Genomic DNA, 14,186 nt, shown 5'->3' on the forward strand with positions numbered 1-14,186 from the left:
CATATTCAAAAATGCCAGTAAACAAGTACCAGGACGTGTCGGGTCACGTGTTAGTTAACACGTGACCGATGGGTTTTGTTTTGAAACACCACCCAGACACAAGCACCAACTAGTCATGAACGGAGCAAGGTTTAGTGCCAGGGCGGCCAAGCCTCCCGGAGCCAGCAGCTTGGTCTCGAGCTCAGGATCTCTGACTTCCGAAAGCGGGGCGTCTCGCCAATCGTCAATCACTGTCGCTGTCCGAGTGAGGCCTTTCACAACCGCTGAAGAAACAAACCTTATCAAGAACGAGACTGAACAATTCTTTCTAGGCGACGGCTCATTCAGTACTCAGGACACCCCTTCGAAGAGTCCCAGAGTTTCTCCCCGTGCCATCCGCAAAATTGTCAATGTTGTTGATGATCGCATGTTGATCTTTGATCCACCAGAAACCAATCCATTAACCAAAATGCAGCGAGATGCCTTCCCCAACAACCATACCACGCGAATCAGGGAGCATCGCTTTGTCTTTGATAAGCTTTTTGACGTACCCGCCACACAGGAAGATGTGTATTTTGGGACTACTAGACCTTTGTTGGATAGTGTTTTGGATGGGTATAACGCTACGGTGTTCGCGTATGGTGCCACGGGGTGTGGCAAAACTCACACAATCCTGGGTAATCCTTCCAACCCTGGAGTTATTTTTCTAACCATGAAGGAATTGTACCAAAAGATCGAAGAGTTGTCCGACACGAAATTGATCGATATCAGTTTATCATTTTTGGAGATCTACAATGAGACGATTCGGGACTTGTTGAACCCAGAGACTCCTCACAAGAAGCTTGTGCTTCGGGAGGACTCCTACCAGAAAATCTCGGTGACCAATCTTCTGTCACACAAACCAGAATCGGTGGAAGAAGTCATGGAGTTGATTTTATTAGGAAACCAAAATCGAACCACCAACCCAACCGAAGCAAATTCAACCTCATCCAGATCTCATGCCGTGTTGCAAATTAACGTTATCCAGAAAAATAGAACCGCAGATATACAAGAACAGCATACATTTGCAACCTTATCAATAATTGACTTGGCTGGTAGTGAACGTGCAGCAGCGACAAAAAACAGAGGTATTAGACTTAATGAAGGGGCAAATATCAACAAATCATTATTAGCCTTGGGAAACTGCATCAATGCCCTCTGTGACCCAAGAAGGCGGAATCACGTCCCTTATCGTGACTCGAAATTAACTAGATTGTTAAAGTTCTCTTTGGGTGGAAATTGTAAGACAGTAATGATTGTCTGTGTATCACCATCTTCCCTTCACTATGATGAGACTTTAAACACCCTCAAATATGCAGATCGAGCAAAAGAAATTAAAACTAAACTTATTCGAAATCAACACAATTTGGATAGACATGTGGGATCTTATCTAAAAATGATCACGGAGCAAAAGCAAGAAATAGAGGAGCTCCGAGCAAGAGAATCAAATGTCATTAACCAAACAGTAGTCCACCAACAAAAATTGCTGCACAAGTGCTTTGCGTTACTCTCTGAGAGTATAGGAAGTATCAAATCATCCTTATCAAAACAGAATCAGGAAAAATGGAGGAAGTACTTTATTCTTGCCAAAAGAAAGATTCTCTTATTACAAAGGATTAATATCGAAGATTTAATTATGGGATTTACTAAAGTCTTGGATCATTTTGACAATTTGGATGATGTGAACACTATGATGCAGCTTTGTGAGCAGTTGATTAACAAGGTTGACTCACAAATCAGTGAATTGGAAACACAATATTCAAAGCCCAGTGAGCTTGATCATGTTCTTCTTGGTTCGGCTACCCAAATTTTAAAGAGATTGAAAGAAAATGAAGGTTGGACTGATTCTCACTCGCTGATTTTTGACTTTATGATTGATTCTCTAAAGGAGTCATTGGAACGGGATATTCTTTTCAATTCATCCATTCTATTCGATCATTTAGTATATCAGCTCAGAGATTTCAATTTCATATCCAACGAGTTTATCAATATGACCTCCTTATTCGCAACATTTGGGAATGATTCCACCGAATTGAAAAAGCACTTTGACTTAATTAATAACAATGTGATAACTGCACTTGAACTGTTGGCTAATGGAGATTTTGATATAGCAATTGAGCAAAGCACTTCTCAATTCATGCAAGAAAAAATTCGAGAACAAGATAGTATCTTAGCTGACGATTTGAATAGCCCGGAGGATTTGGAAGGTCTCAGCGACGGTGATAGTCCTACAAGCAAGTCAAGTGCAAGAGCTCAAACAGGTACATTCTCTAACAAGGCGTTCAGAGAATCCAAGAGGGGTCCATTATCACCATTGAAGGCGTCGCCACCTCGAAATTTCAAAAAAGTCATTAGCAAAAAACCATTAACCCCAAAGTATTCACCTCGAAAGAATGCTCCGAAAAAGGTGCGTTGGGATGTTCCGAAGAGCGACTCGACTATGATGGAGAGTGATGTGAGCATGGATGATTCCATGCAAAACATATCAATGAACAAAAGTGAAATTGAAGATGATTCTCCCTTGGGAAACTCAATAATACATAAAACTATTCTTGGTGACGAATTGGACTTAAAATTCGATCCCACTTTGGAGGCGTCGCCAGTTTCGTTAGCACCTCCCAAAGACAGACTTGATGATATTCTCAAAGCAGATAATAGTACAAAGTCTGGACATTTCCACAACAAAAGATTATCAATCAATCTCGAATCGGGAAGAAATACTCCAATCAATTCGGCGAATCTTGAAACAAAACATAACAGCAACATCCCACTCCTCAACAAACTGGCCAGCACTAAAGTGATTGCATCAAATAATGGGTATTCGAATATCCCTACACCGACCATCAATCCTACCCCTGGTACTATCATTATGGATTCGATGAAAAGATACGGTAATCTCGAAGAAGGAGTTGAAGCTCGCAACATAGAGAGTAACGGCTCTGATAAAGTTGACTAGATTGTCTACATCCATGACAAAAGCCATATTTTGGCTTCATATATAGATAAGTGCTCCTGGCACCCTGCATAAACTAACGAGTTACGATTACACTATACTTCTGATAAAATTAATTCATTTGTAGATTTTTATGAAACCTTTTTATAACCCAAGCTACTCAAATAAAGTATCGAACTTGCTTAAAGACTGTGGAGGCAAATGATCACATAATCACACAATCTTTATCTTGAGCAGCATTCTTACTAGTGGCAGTAGGAACCGCTACCCCATTAGCATTAGCAGCTGCCAACACATTGTTGGACTTCTTTTTTCTTAACTTCTTCTCTAATTTAGATGCCAAGTCTTTATCGGCCATTCTACTCAAAGACTTTTCATCTCCATTCTCTGCAGCCTTCTTATACCATGTTTGTGATTCGTTCACATTCTTGATACAACCAATACCTTTTTCATAAAAGTTGGCTAATGCAAATTGAGCTTTTGGTAAGTTACACATGGCAGCTCTTTTAGCCCATTCAAAGGCTTCACTCTCGTCTTTTGGAAGATATGGCTCGTTACCAACAAGATACCAAGCACACATAGCCAACATAGATTCTGGATCACCTCCTAATGCAGCTTCTGTGTAATAATGAATAGACAAATTGCTGTCTTGGGGAACGATTTCACCGACTTCGTAGAACTTACCCAAAATTGCTGCTGATTGAACGTGTCCTAATGCGGCTGCCTGGGAGTATAATTCCAATGCATATTTTTTGTCAGGGATAACAATATCCTGGAAACCATTGAAGTAGATTTTACCCAATTCATAAGGTGCGGCTGCGATCAATTCAGTGGCAACATTGGATGCTCTTTCCAACCATTTGATACCCAACTTCTTTGTTGATGTCTGCTGAGATAAACCCATTCTACCATAGAAGGAGTAGACGCCCAATTTGTACATGGCGGCAGGATGATTCTTGGCTGCAGCCATTTTGAGGTACTCGACCGATTTTCTTGCATCTCTACCAGTTCCCAAACCTTCTTCATAGCAATACGAAGTTCTGTAAGCAGATTCCACATGGCCATGTTTAGCAGCGGATTGAAATAATTGGAAAGCTTCTCTATTCTCAATCTTTTCTAAAGCACCCGAACTGTAAGCATCTGCAAGTAAGTATTGGGCTTCCACATAACCCTTATCTGACAACCTTTTGAGGTAAAGGGTCGCTTCTTTCAATAATGCACGCTTCAACTTTCTGTCATCGATTTTATCGATGTTGTCGCTATTGAGTAAGTCAATGGAATTGGAAGACTTTGACTTCTTATGGTTCTTCACATTGAGCGATTCCTTTTCAAGAGGAAGAGGGGCCTTTCTTGGCGAGTTTTCCACGGAATTGAGTTGTGAAGGATTTAAACTAGAATTAGTGTTAGTTTCATCCAATAATAATGCAGTCTGAAGCATGTACTGAGCGTACTGGAACAACACATTGGGATCATTAGATTTTTTAGCATTCTTTCTGTATAACTCGATGGTCTTGATTCTTGGAAGCAATGTGTTTGAGTTTTGACCGAGGTACTGGGTGATAACGTTTTGCGAAAAGTCCACCATACTGGCATTGTCGTTTTTGTCATAGAAGAAGGAGGAAGTCGACGACACTGAACGGTTGTGGCCATACTTGCCGGCCCCAAGAGGGGTGGCCAAGTTGTTCTCCGACTTGGAGTACTTGTTGTCAAGCGAGCTATGCTGGTTGAGATTCAAGTTCGTCACTGAAGAAGAAGTAGATAGTGGGTTGGAAGGAGGTGAGATGATGGACTCCTTAGCAGGGAAAACCGGAGGAGGGGTCAGTGCCTCATACACTGGGTAAGGAGCCGAGGAGCTGCTCAAGGTTCTGGCGCCGTTATGGAGGGTAGGGAATGGATTTTGCGAGTCGATGGTGTCACCTGGATGGGCCTCGACCGGGGAGGTAGCTGAGCCTGATCCTGATCCTGATCCCGAGACCACGGAGCCCGGACCAGACGTGATTTGGGCCTGGGACTCGTGGACAGGCTGGTCGTGGTAGAACTGGGGCTCAATGTACTGGGAAGGCAACGGCTGGACGGCCGTGTTTGGGTCCTGGACGACGTGGGGGTCCTGAAGCTCCACGTCCACGGGGTATGGGGTGTCAGCAGGGCCGTGGGGCGCTTTCTGACGGTAGGGGTGGCTCATGGTGGTGGTGGAGGATGTGGATCTATGGTTAAAATTTAGCCAAACCGTCGCGATCGGTCACGTGGTGCCAAGGGTTTGGTGTGGTGTGGGAGCTGGGCGGGAGTAAGGCGTTTGCGGAGGGTTCAGCAAACGACAAAGTGATGGGAATGTCACTGGTAGAAGCTTTGGGGACGAGTTTTGGCTAGGAATTTTGTCTAGCTAGTTTGGGCCCAATTTGGCTAGCGATTTTTGGCTAGTTCTGGCTAGTTCTGGCTAGTTAGGCTAATTATGGTGCTAGCGAGCGCTGGAAACGCGTGGGAGTCGTCAGTACTTAGGAGGTAGGACTGGCTGGTACAACGAACAGCGGGTGGTGGCACGGGACTGGTGACACTAGACTGGTGGAAGCGAGAGAATAGGCGCTGGCAGAAGAAACGGGGTGGCCATAATTGCGAAGTGATCGCCGGAACACTTCGCAGTAACTAACCAGAATGTGCAGGCAGAATACTACGTCATGAAATGGGCACAAACACGGGGCCGGTGAGATTGCAGGAGCGGTGGGGCCGTTGGCGTAGCGAGGCGTATCCTCGGTTCGAAAGAGGCAGGCGGTGGTGGGCGGTCAGTAGCAGCCTCCGCCCCTCTGTACTTGTGCCCGTGGCACCAAAAATAGGATTGATCTGTGAGTAAACATAGCATTCCGGGGAGATCGGCGGTACGCGAGCCAGCGCGAGCCGGCGGGAGCTAGCGAGGGCTAGCGAGAGCGGGTGGGAGTGCGGAGGCTGCGGAGCATCGTTCATTCATCACCAACACACATTATTAGTCTAGCTACTGATACTACCCATACAGAGTCTATTCCAATGATCTGTAATACTCAGCATTCTTGGGTTCTTACTTCTTAAGTTACTGATTTATCATCAGATGCTCCTTCAATACTGCCACCAGTTCGGTAGCGGGACCGCGACTCCAGGGGCGTTTTTGCCAGCAGATGCCGGATTTGCACCTAGGCTGGTTTTGCAGCCCTCGCTAACAGTGCTCTGCTAGTGGGACCCTGACCAGCACCAGCCAGCCAGCGGTACTGGCACATCAGTAACTACACAACCAATAGGTTGTTAGTGTGTACGGGAAGTTGACTGTACGACTTCCTGTGGTGCTAGACGACGGACGGGTCTAGAAGCATCCACTGGTCTAGACCCTTAGAAGCCAATGTGGCACCAGTGGCTTTATCAGGCTAATGGGCAGAAGTTGCCGCAACATGGCTGGTAGGCCAGAAGTGGCCGTAGCTTGGCTGGTGGGCCCAGCAGAGGGCTTTGGACCCAGAATAGTGTTGGTAGTATGGGTGTTACTTGGAAATTGCCTTGAATAAGCTTCTGACTTAGAGGGCCCTGCAGGGGTTCTTACTTCACTATCGGCCAGGAGAAGCCATCGCTTGACTAATGGGGACAGAAGGAGCCCAGAAGTGGCTAATCAAGCCAGAAATAGCAATCACTTGACTAATGGGCTAGAAGAAGTGATAACTTGACCAATGGGGCCATGAGAGGCAACAATGACTAATGGGGCCTCGAAGTAGCCTAGAAGTGGCGAATCGGGCCTGAAGTACCCATAATTTGACTAAAACATCCCTACAGTGACCCAACTGCCTCTCGGGCAGTCTCAGTTGTTTCAGCCAACCCAGTTGGGCTCAATGAACCGCTCTTCGGCATACAATTATCAGTATATCCTCTCCAGGTGCCCTCCCAAAGACCACCTGGCCAAAATGTATTAAGCATCTGACTCGAATGTTGATAAATAGTCAACTTTGGTAAAGCCACAAATTTACGGATGCTTCGATAGATCCCTCCCAAAGCACTGCTAGCCTGCCCTTATTCTACACCTGCTCTTGTCTATTGATTAGGTCTACTCATAATACCTACCGTTATTACCATCGGGAGAAATCTATCCTACCAAGCAGTACACCGCCACAAATGCAGCCACCACCATTCCAATCACCGTCAACGATGGGATGCTTGCAGGCCGTATATCGTCCTCCTGGGACAACCTCGCCCGGTCCTCTGGGTCCATGAACTCCAAGCTCTCACCTATGTTGATGGGCTCCTCTGCCTTCTCGGGCTCGGTTGTGGGGGCTACCACCTCCTGCGCCTTGGCCACGTCTACCCGGTTCTGCTCCACTAAGTCGGGAAACTGTTTCCTGAACCTGACGTTCTCCCGCATGTTCCACTCTTTACTCTCTCTGGCCAACTTCCGCTTGACACTGTCGCTGCTGGTGATGGACCCTGCCGTCTTTTCGTCTCCGGTCATAAAACTCAACAACCCCGTCAAAATCGTGGACACACTCCACGCTGGGTTCCATGTGTCGGGGTGGAAATCGCTTATGGACAAGCAGAGACGTTGGTTGCATGCAAAACGGCCGTTAGGAGTGACCATGGAGATCGAAGGAGGCTTGAAAGGGTATTCTTTGGGGAACCGCAAGATGCCGTGATACTGGCCATCCTCGTAGGGAGACTCGGGAGGCCCGGTTATCACGTAATGCCACTCCAAGATGTTTTCATCGTTGGGTTTGGCGATGACAAAAGGAGGTGGGTTGGCACTCAAGAGCTTATACTCCTTTGTAAGTGCTCGTTGCGATTGCCTAGTAGCCATAGTGGTGGTAAGGATGGATTGATGATTTGGTAAGCGTGCGAATCCAAATATATTCTATGAAATGCTCAGGCATATAATCTACCTGGATGGGGCCACAGACGTTTTGTGCTATGGAAACCCCCACTATATCATGTTGATGGTCCCTATGGGTTAGATTGCGTCTCGATCCTAAGCTTTACTTCAATAATCTAAAAAAACATTGCATCGGAGTTTTGGCCATGTTCTTTATTGACCTCTTGATGCAACTGATCCGATGCGAATACTGGTGATGATTCTCGAATAAGATGTTAATACTCTGAACAAAAAGTGGTCTAGCTCGCGTTGAATTGTTCTCTAAAAACACTATTCAAAACCCTGAAAACCCAGCTTGCTCAAGGAAGGTGAAACTCCATTTTGCATCAAGCAAGTTGAAACACCGCATTTCGCATCCAATGTTGAAGTACCTCTCAATCCCGAAAGTGAAGTCAACGGATTGACAATGCTGTAGATGAAAGCTGGGCTGGTCAGAGTGGTCAATGCTATTCACTGCATTATTTGTTAGTGGGCCCTGCCTGGCCAACTGCCAAGATAAAGCTGACCTCTACCAAATATACGGTATCGCCGCTAGCATCGAGCTTGGAATTCAATTCGCCTGCATCCATCTTTTCGTTGACACTCTTGGTCAAGTGATTCTCAATGAACTCTCTCTTTTGCCATAAGTGGGCTCTGGTCTCCCTGGCACTGGAAACATTGATGAGACCAGAATAGGGGCCGAGAGTATCGTTCATGGAGTCGACTTTCAAGCCCCCCATATGTCTCACGGCATTGGTGGCATTCTCACTTTGTTCACAGGATTCGACGTCTTCGTTGTAGAAGTCCAAGATCAACAACCATCCGCCAGGCCGTAAGAACGTGGCCAACTTCTTGGTGACGTCCCTGTAGTTCTCAATGTGGTGATAAGAGATAGTACACACGATCACGTCAAACTGGCCCCCGAACTTCGCATCCAACTCTGCCTGTTTGGCAGGGTCAATGATATCATAGAGATAAGAAGAGATGGATAATCGCTCGGATCTGTTGGCAGCGGCCTTTTTGTCAAACGAGTCCAAGAACGGTCTGCTGATGTCTATTCCCACCACTTCTGTGTGAGAGTCACCTTGCAAGTAAGGAAAAAGCCTCTGTGTGAACAACCCGGTGCCGCAGGCAAAGTCCATGAGTTTGATCCCGGGTCTAATCAACGGGTAAGGGAAGTCTTCCGAGGGAGCACTGTGCTGGGCTTTGGATCCGATCGACAACGTCTGGGGGTCCCCCATCAAGCTAGCGGACTCCTCGCGGGTCTTGCGGGGTCCACTTACGTCGAACTCGAGAACAATTTTGGCCATGATCCTACTCAGCACCTGCATGCCCTCGGTGTTCTCATACTTGATGGCGAAGTCTTCATCGAACACCTTGTTGTTGGCCGCAATGGCATCGGTATGGGAGAATTGGTGCATGTTGAATTGCCTTGATCGTGCAGTGCGAGGACTTTCCATTTGTGGGGTGGTTTCGCGCGGATAGGGCTCCTACTGGCAGTGTCAGGATGATTAGTCCACCATCTTGGTGAGGGGCAACTAGTGGGGCATCTCATGGGGAATTCTCATGGGGAATTCTCAGGCGTCCCGCTAAGGCGTTGCAGCTTCTTGCCTAATGGTCCCGTGGCACTTGTGCCACTCCTCCCGAAACAGTGAAATAGCCACTGGATTGGCGATCTCAGCCGCACATCTGGATGTCCCCTGTGCCTTGAGTAAAAGGAACAACCTAACCACGACAATCCCCAATAATAGCCTACAATACGAACTCATACCTGGAGTTATTCTGGTCTCGGATTCTCCTATCCGCTTTACTGGGGCCCGCCTTTGGATCGGCAGCTTGCAGTCACTCACCGCAGTATTTTTCGCGGCCAGCCCCAGGACTCCAGCACCTACTCAGGCATCAATAACGAAACCTTCAGTTGGGCTGGACCTTAAACCAGAGACAGTCGCCGGAAGCGAATGGCTTATTATTGCGGGTGGTCTGCAGTGTTTGCTTCGCGACTTGGGCGATTGCCGATCTTCCCCAGCTCATCCCGTCAGATTGATTTGCCAATGCTAATCCCGGATGCGCTAAACAAAATAGGTAAAAGTTCCGCATACTGGAGATCTTATCAATTTCACCATCGATATAAATAAGCCTCCAGGAACCCCGGGACGGAGGGTGTCTTATCTGTTCCCGCTGCAATCAAGTGGCAAGACTTAATCTTTCAGTCCGTTTGCTTACTATTTAAATCGCTGCTTGCCGCAAGTCGACTTTTCCCTTATCTGGACGATCTTGATTCCAGCCCACCCACCCCAAACATCGACACATACTCTACCTACAATGGTGCCCCATCCCCAACTAGTTGATTCCATTGCAAAAGGCAATGTCCACCAGTGCCTCCCTGAGTCTGCCTGGGCCACCGATTTAGCTGCGAAATACGAAGCTGCGAAGAAGATCACTGGAGTCGAATCCACAGCCAACGTTGTGTTTGATCCTGCTAAGCACCTTCAGTTCTACGCTGATGGCCCCATTTCCAAGCACAAGTTCAACAACACCAGAAGACTCACAATGGAAGAGCTTGGCTTGACCCACAAACACCAGATCTCTCCTATCGGAGTCAGTGATCCCTTTCCCCTCTTCACCGATGAAGCCATTGCGCTCATGAGACAGGAGATTCTCCAAAAGGACTTGTTTCTCAAGTACTCGAGATACTGTTATAGCTCTACCTCCGGTTTGGACAGTGTCATGAGAGGTTACGTCAAGAACGACGATGTGATCGACGCTCCCTTCACGTACCAAGCTTGGAAGCACCCCAAGACTATGGAATTGGTAAGCAAAATGGCTGGGGTAGAGTTGGAAGTTATCATGGACTACGAAATTGCCCATGTTAACGTTTCAATGAAGGACCCTGCCCATGCTGCCGAAGAAAGAATCGTCCATGCTCAAGCAGCCAGTAAGGGAGACTCCAACGGGAATGACATCCCAGCTGTGGTCGGATGGCACCACGACAGTTACCCATTTGTTTGTGTATTGATGTTATCAGACACCACCGAGATGATCGGCGGAGAAACTAGCTTGAGAATGGGCCCCTCTGGATCGGGTCAAGTAGCCATCGTTCCTGGCCCTCAGGCCGGATATGCAGCTGTCCTCCAAGGAAGACTCATAGAGCACATTGCCCCAAGCCCTATTGGTATCTCCGAAAGAATAACCATGGTTACCTCCTACAAGGCCAAAGATTGCATGAAGAAAGACACTTCCGTTTTGTCCACTGTCAAACCCGAAGTCAATTATGGCTCTATTTACAATAGCTTCTATTCGCAATGGGTCGACTACCGTGTGAAAACGTTGAAGGATAGATTAGATGTGATTAACTCTGGTTGTAGAGATAAGGATGGTAACTTCCAGAAACAGGAAACCATCGAATTATTGAAGGAAACAGCAGAATATTTGCAATCTACTTGGAAAGAGATGGAAGTTTCCCCTAGCGAATGGGAAAAGATTGAACAAGCTATCAGGCCCAAGTCGGGCTAGTGGGATTATGTGTATGAGCTCCACTACTCGACATTGAAGACACACCTTATGTATGAATGAACGTAAATTGTTTAACTCTAAGATTCCAGTATCAAGGTTCCTTTCTACATTGATTCCTCTCGTTGTTTATTAGTATCTTCATATTAAGTAGTAGAATGTAATTAGAAGTATATTGAAATCAACTCTATATTCAAACAAACTGCAAGGAAGAATATAATTGTAGTGGGATTTATTATGTTTCAAGAGAAGCTTAGATCAAAGAAAGATAAACCGATTGAGCGGCGTGCTTATCCGGATGATAAACAGAATGAAAATGCTGATCTAGTATAAGAATTGAATTTTGGAAAAAGAATCATAAAAACTGAATAAAAATATGAGTCACAGTGTAAGGGATTTGGGGTTTAAATCAATACATCAATGAATTGGTTAGCATGATTATTCTTATTTCTATTGGACGGTATCTTTTGATGAGTTGAATAAAAATACCACTTACAAACAGACTATTGACAGCATAATTTCGACCAGAAACCCTTGTGTTCTTCATGGTCATCAAGGATCTTCTGTTGCTCGTATTGATTTTGTCTGTTTGAAGGAACATTCTCAAACTTCTGGGTGTTCTGAGGTTGAGTCTTGATGGGTTGGTTCGTTAACAAATCACCAGTACTTGAGTTGATGTTGTTTTTGGAGCCAGAGTGTGGAACGCCACTTTGTGATTCTTGCTTAATTGGAGGTAATGGTCTGTTAACCAAGTGTTGCAACTTTTGTTGATGCAATTGAGCAGCGCTGAGTTGTTGCTGTTGCTGACTTTGACCATTTTGCTGTTGATGTTGTCTGCTTCTTCTTTGGTCACGATGACGTCTTTCTCTTTCGTTAGGTGGGTTTGGATGACCGTATCCATGCAAGTTTGGTTTCTTGTTGATAGAAGCATCCCAACCTTTACCCCCGTTGAGATGAAGCCAATCATAGTCACCGTCGGCAGTTTGGCCCAAGTCGTCCAACACTGACAAGAGTAACATTCTGTACTCTTCGTACGCAGGCTCGGCATCAAATGGCAAACTTCTAACCGAATCCAAATATTCCGCAAATTGTCTTGGTAAGCCTTCACACAAAGTAACTGCAGGAGTGGTTCTCTTCTTGTCACCAATCTTTTCGTACTTTTGCTTATTGGTTGGCGCCTTAAGACCTTGCCAAGGTAACTGGCCTCTCAAAAAGTAGAAGAACACATGACCCAAGGCTTCCAAGTCGTCTCTTCTCAGCTGTTCTCTACCCAAGTGGGTGTTGATGGACATGTAACGAGCAGTACCACTCAAAGACTTCTTTTCTCTGTAAGGAATATGCTGTTTGGTTCTTGGATCACGGTACTGCTTGGCCATACCGAAGTCAATCAAGTGGACGTTGTTCTCGTCGGTCAAGCCCTGACGACCAATCAAAAAGTTATCAGGCTTGATATCTCTATAAATCAAGTCATGACGATGGACCTCTTCGACCAAGTCCAACATCTGGTTGGCAATTTGCACCACGGTCTTGACCGAGAATCTTCTGCCACACCAATCAAACAAGTCCTCGAGCGAGGGTCCCAACAAGTCGATGACCAAGATGTTGTGCAAGCCCTCCTGGCCGAAGTAGTAGGCGTTTGGAATGCCGCCAGACCCCTGCAAATGCTTATATGTTCTGTACTCGTCTCTCAACTGGGGCGCCTCGGTTTTTCTGGGCTCGAACTTGATGGCCACAGGAACCCCGTTTATTATGTTGGTACCTTCGAAGATGACACCGAAGGAGCCCTCCCCGATCTTCTTGCCGATCTTGTAGTGCAATCCGACCACCGAGCTGTTGGAGTTGCTGGTGTTGCTGGTGCTGGGGTTGTGGGTGGCGGCGGCTGCTGCCAACGCGGCTGGGTTGGAGGATAACTGGGCACGGCTAGACATGGTGTCCTTCTCTATGGATGGTCCAGATCAACGATCAACACAGGCACGATACGATACCCGCTGGGTGTTGTGAATGTTCACACAAATCAATCAATCAAGCGACTCGTGGAGAGACGGCAAGGTGTAACTGGTGCTGGAGGTAGGCTTCAAGCTATCCGAATGGGTCCACTGTGTGGTAGTAGAAATGTCCAACGAAGTGCTACACTCTGGTGGGAGTTGCTGGTTGAGAATTGTAGAACGAATTTTTCTCTGCCGTTCACGAGCGTTTTTGTGGCGGAGGTGCGACGGTACGAGTGACGAGAGACGAGATACGATTAGGGGGCAGGGATGGTTGGATGGTGCTGCTGCTGCTGCTGCTGCTGGAGGTCCTGCTGCAACGACGATAGGGTGCCGCTGCTGGGCTGTCCGGCTCCGCCCGGAAGGCGCTGGTGGCTCCGTTTGGCATGAAGTTGTGAGGACCAACGCACGTGACCTGGCGATGTGGGCGAGGAGGAGCCTTTTGCCCAATGCGGAAGTCTCCTGGTGGGAGGAGAGTTGCCACGACGAGCCATGAAGAAAAGGTGGAGGGGCCGTTTGGGAATCTGGCCGGCAGTTAAACTGGTGTAGAATAATTTTTTCATTGCACCGCCTGGCTGGTGAGGCAATAATACCAGCAGAACTGACCCGTCAGCCCTGGCGACATACCACTATTTCACTACCTGAGTGGCTAGAACAATAATATTTCACAGTAAATAGCTTTTACTTTGAGAAATTGGAAAGCAATAGAGTAATGCCAATAATATGAAGATGAATGGAAACTTTGGATGCATCCAAGGATCTACGTTATTTTGGCTGTTTCTACTGGTTGTCACTTTAGATTTCGTGCAAAAATTGGAAAATTTGTGGAAATTACAAAATGGGGCTGTCCCTTTTGTGGTTTAATATTCGTAGC

The 14,186-nt window shown here is 46.5% G+C and overlaps 7 protein-coding genes across 7 annotated transcripts; 3 read left to right on the top strand and 4 right to left on the bottom strand.

The window, feature by feature from the left end:
* Positions 1-27: 27 nt before the first annotated feature.
* KIP3 (tubulin-dependent ATPase) lies at positions 28-3,075 on the top strand. The gene has a single exon (XM_020207310.1). It carries the CDS (start codon positions 116-118, stop codon positions 2,972-2,974), a length of 2,859 nt encoding a protein of 952 aa, XP_020064362.1. The 5' UTR covers positions 28-115; the 3' UTR covers positions 2,975-3,075.
* Positions 3,076-3,176: 101 nt separating this feature from the next.
* On the bottom strand, positions 3,177-5,153 carry CHS4 (Chs4p; the record flags this gene model as incomplete). The annotated part of the gene is made up of 1 exon (XM_020210075.1): positions 3,177-5,153. One exon carries the CDS (start codon positions 5,151-5,153, stop codon positions 3,177-3,179), a length of 1,977 nt encoding a protein of 658 aa, XP_020064363.1.
* A 1,908-nt stretch (positions 5,154-7,061) lies between these two features.
* Positions 7,062-7,766, bottom strand: CANTADRAFT_51874 (E2 ubiquitin-conjugating protein; the record flags this gene model as incomplete). The annotated part of the gene is made up of 1 exon (XM_020209999.1): positions 7,062-7,766. One exon carries the CDS (start codon positions 7,764-7,766, stop codon positions 7,062-7,064), a length of 705 nt encoding a protein of 234 aa, XP_020064364.1.
* A 530-nt stretch (positions 7,767-8,296) lies between these two features.
* Positions 8,297-9,238, bottom strand: CANTADRAFT_6400 (class I SAM-dependent methyltransferase; the record flags this gene model as incomplete). The annotated part of the gene is made up of 1 exon (XM_020210886.1): positions 8,297-9,238. One exon carries the CDS (start codon positions 9,236-9,238, stop codon positions 8,297-8,299), a length of 942 nt encoding a protein of 313 aa, XP_020064365.1.
* A 901-nt stretch (positions 9,239-10,139) lies between these two features.
* Positions 10,140-11,330, top strand: CANTADRAFT_6401 (uncharacterized protein; the record flags this gene model as incomplete). Its single annotated transcript, XM_020210887.1, has 1 exon — positions 10,140-11,330. One exon carries the CDS (start codon positions 10,140-10,142, stop codon positions 11,328-11,330), a length of 1,191 nt encoding a protein of 396 aa, XP_020064366.1.
* A 250-nt stretch (positions 11,331-11,580) lies between these two features.
* On the bottom strand, positions 11,581-13,412 carry YCK2 (serine/threonine protein kinase). Its single transcript, XM_020207311.1, has one exon. The coding sequence runs from the start codon at positions 13,253-13,255 to the stop codon at positions 11,831-11,833; it is 1,425 nt and encodes a 474-aa protein (XP_020064367.1). The 5' UTR covers positions 13,256-13,412; the 3' UTR covers positions 11,581-11,830.
* On the top strand, positions 13,348-13,933 carry CANTADRAFT_250855 (uncharacterized protein). Its single transcript, XM_020207319.1, has one exon. It carries the CDS (start codon positions 13,440-13,442, stop codon positions 13,806-13,808), a length of 369 nt encoding a protein of 122 aa, XP_020064368.1. The 5' UTR covers positions 13,348-13,439; the 3' UTR covers positions 13,809-13,933.
* Positions 13,934-14,186: the final 253 nt, after the last annotated feature.

The sequence above is a fragment of the Suhomyces tanzawaensis genome (genome assembly GCF_001661415.1).
Source record: "Suhomyces tanzawaensis NRRL Y-17324 unplaced genomic scaffold CANTAscaffold_4, whole genome shotgun sequence".
Lineage (NCBI taxonomy): Eukaryota > Fungi > Ascomycota > Pichiomycetes > Serinales > Debaryomycetaceae > Suhomyces > Suhomyces tanzawaensis.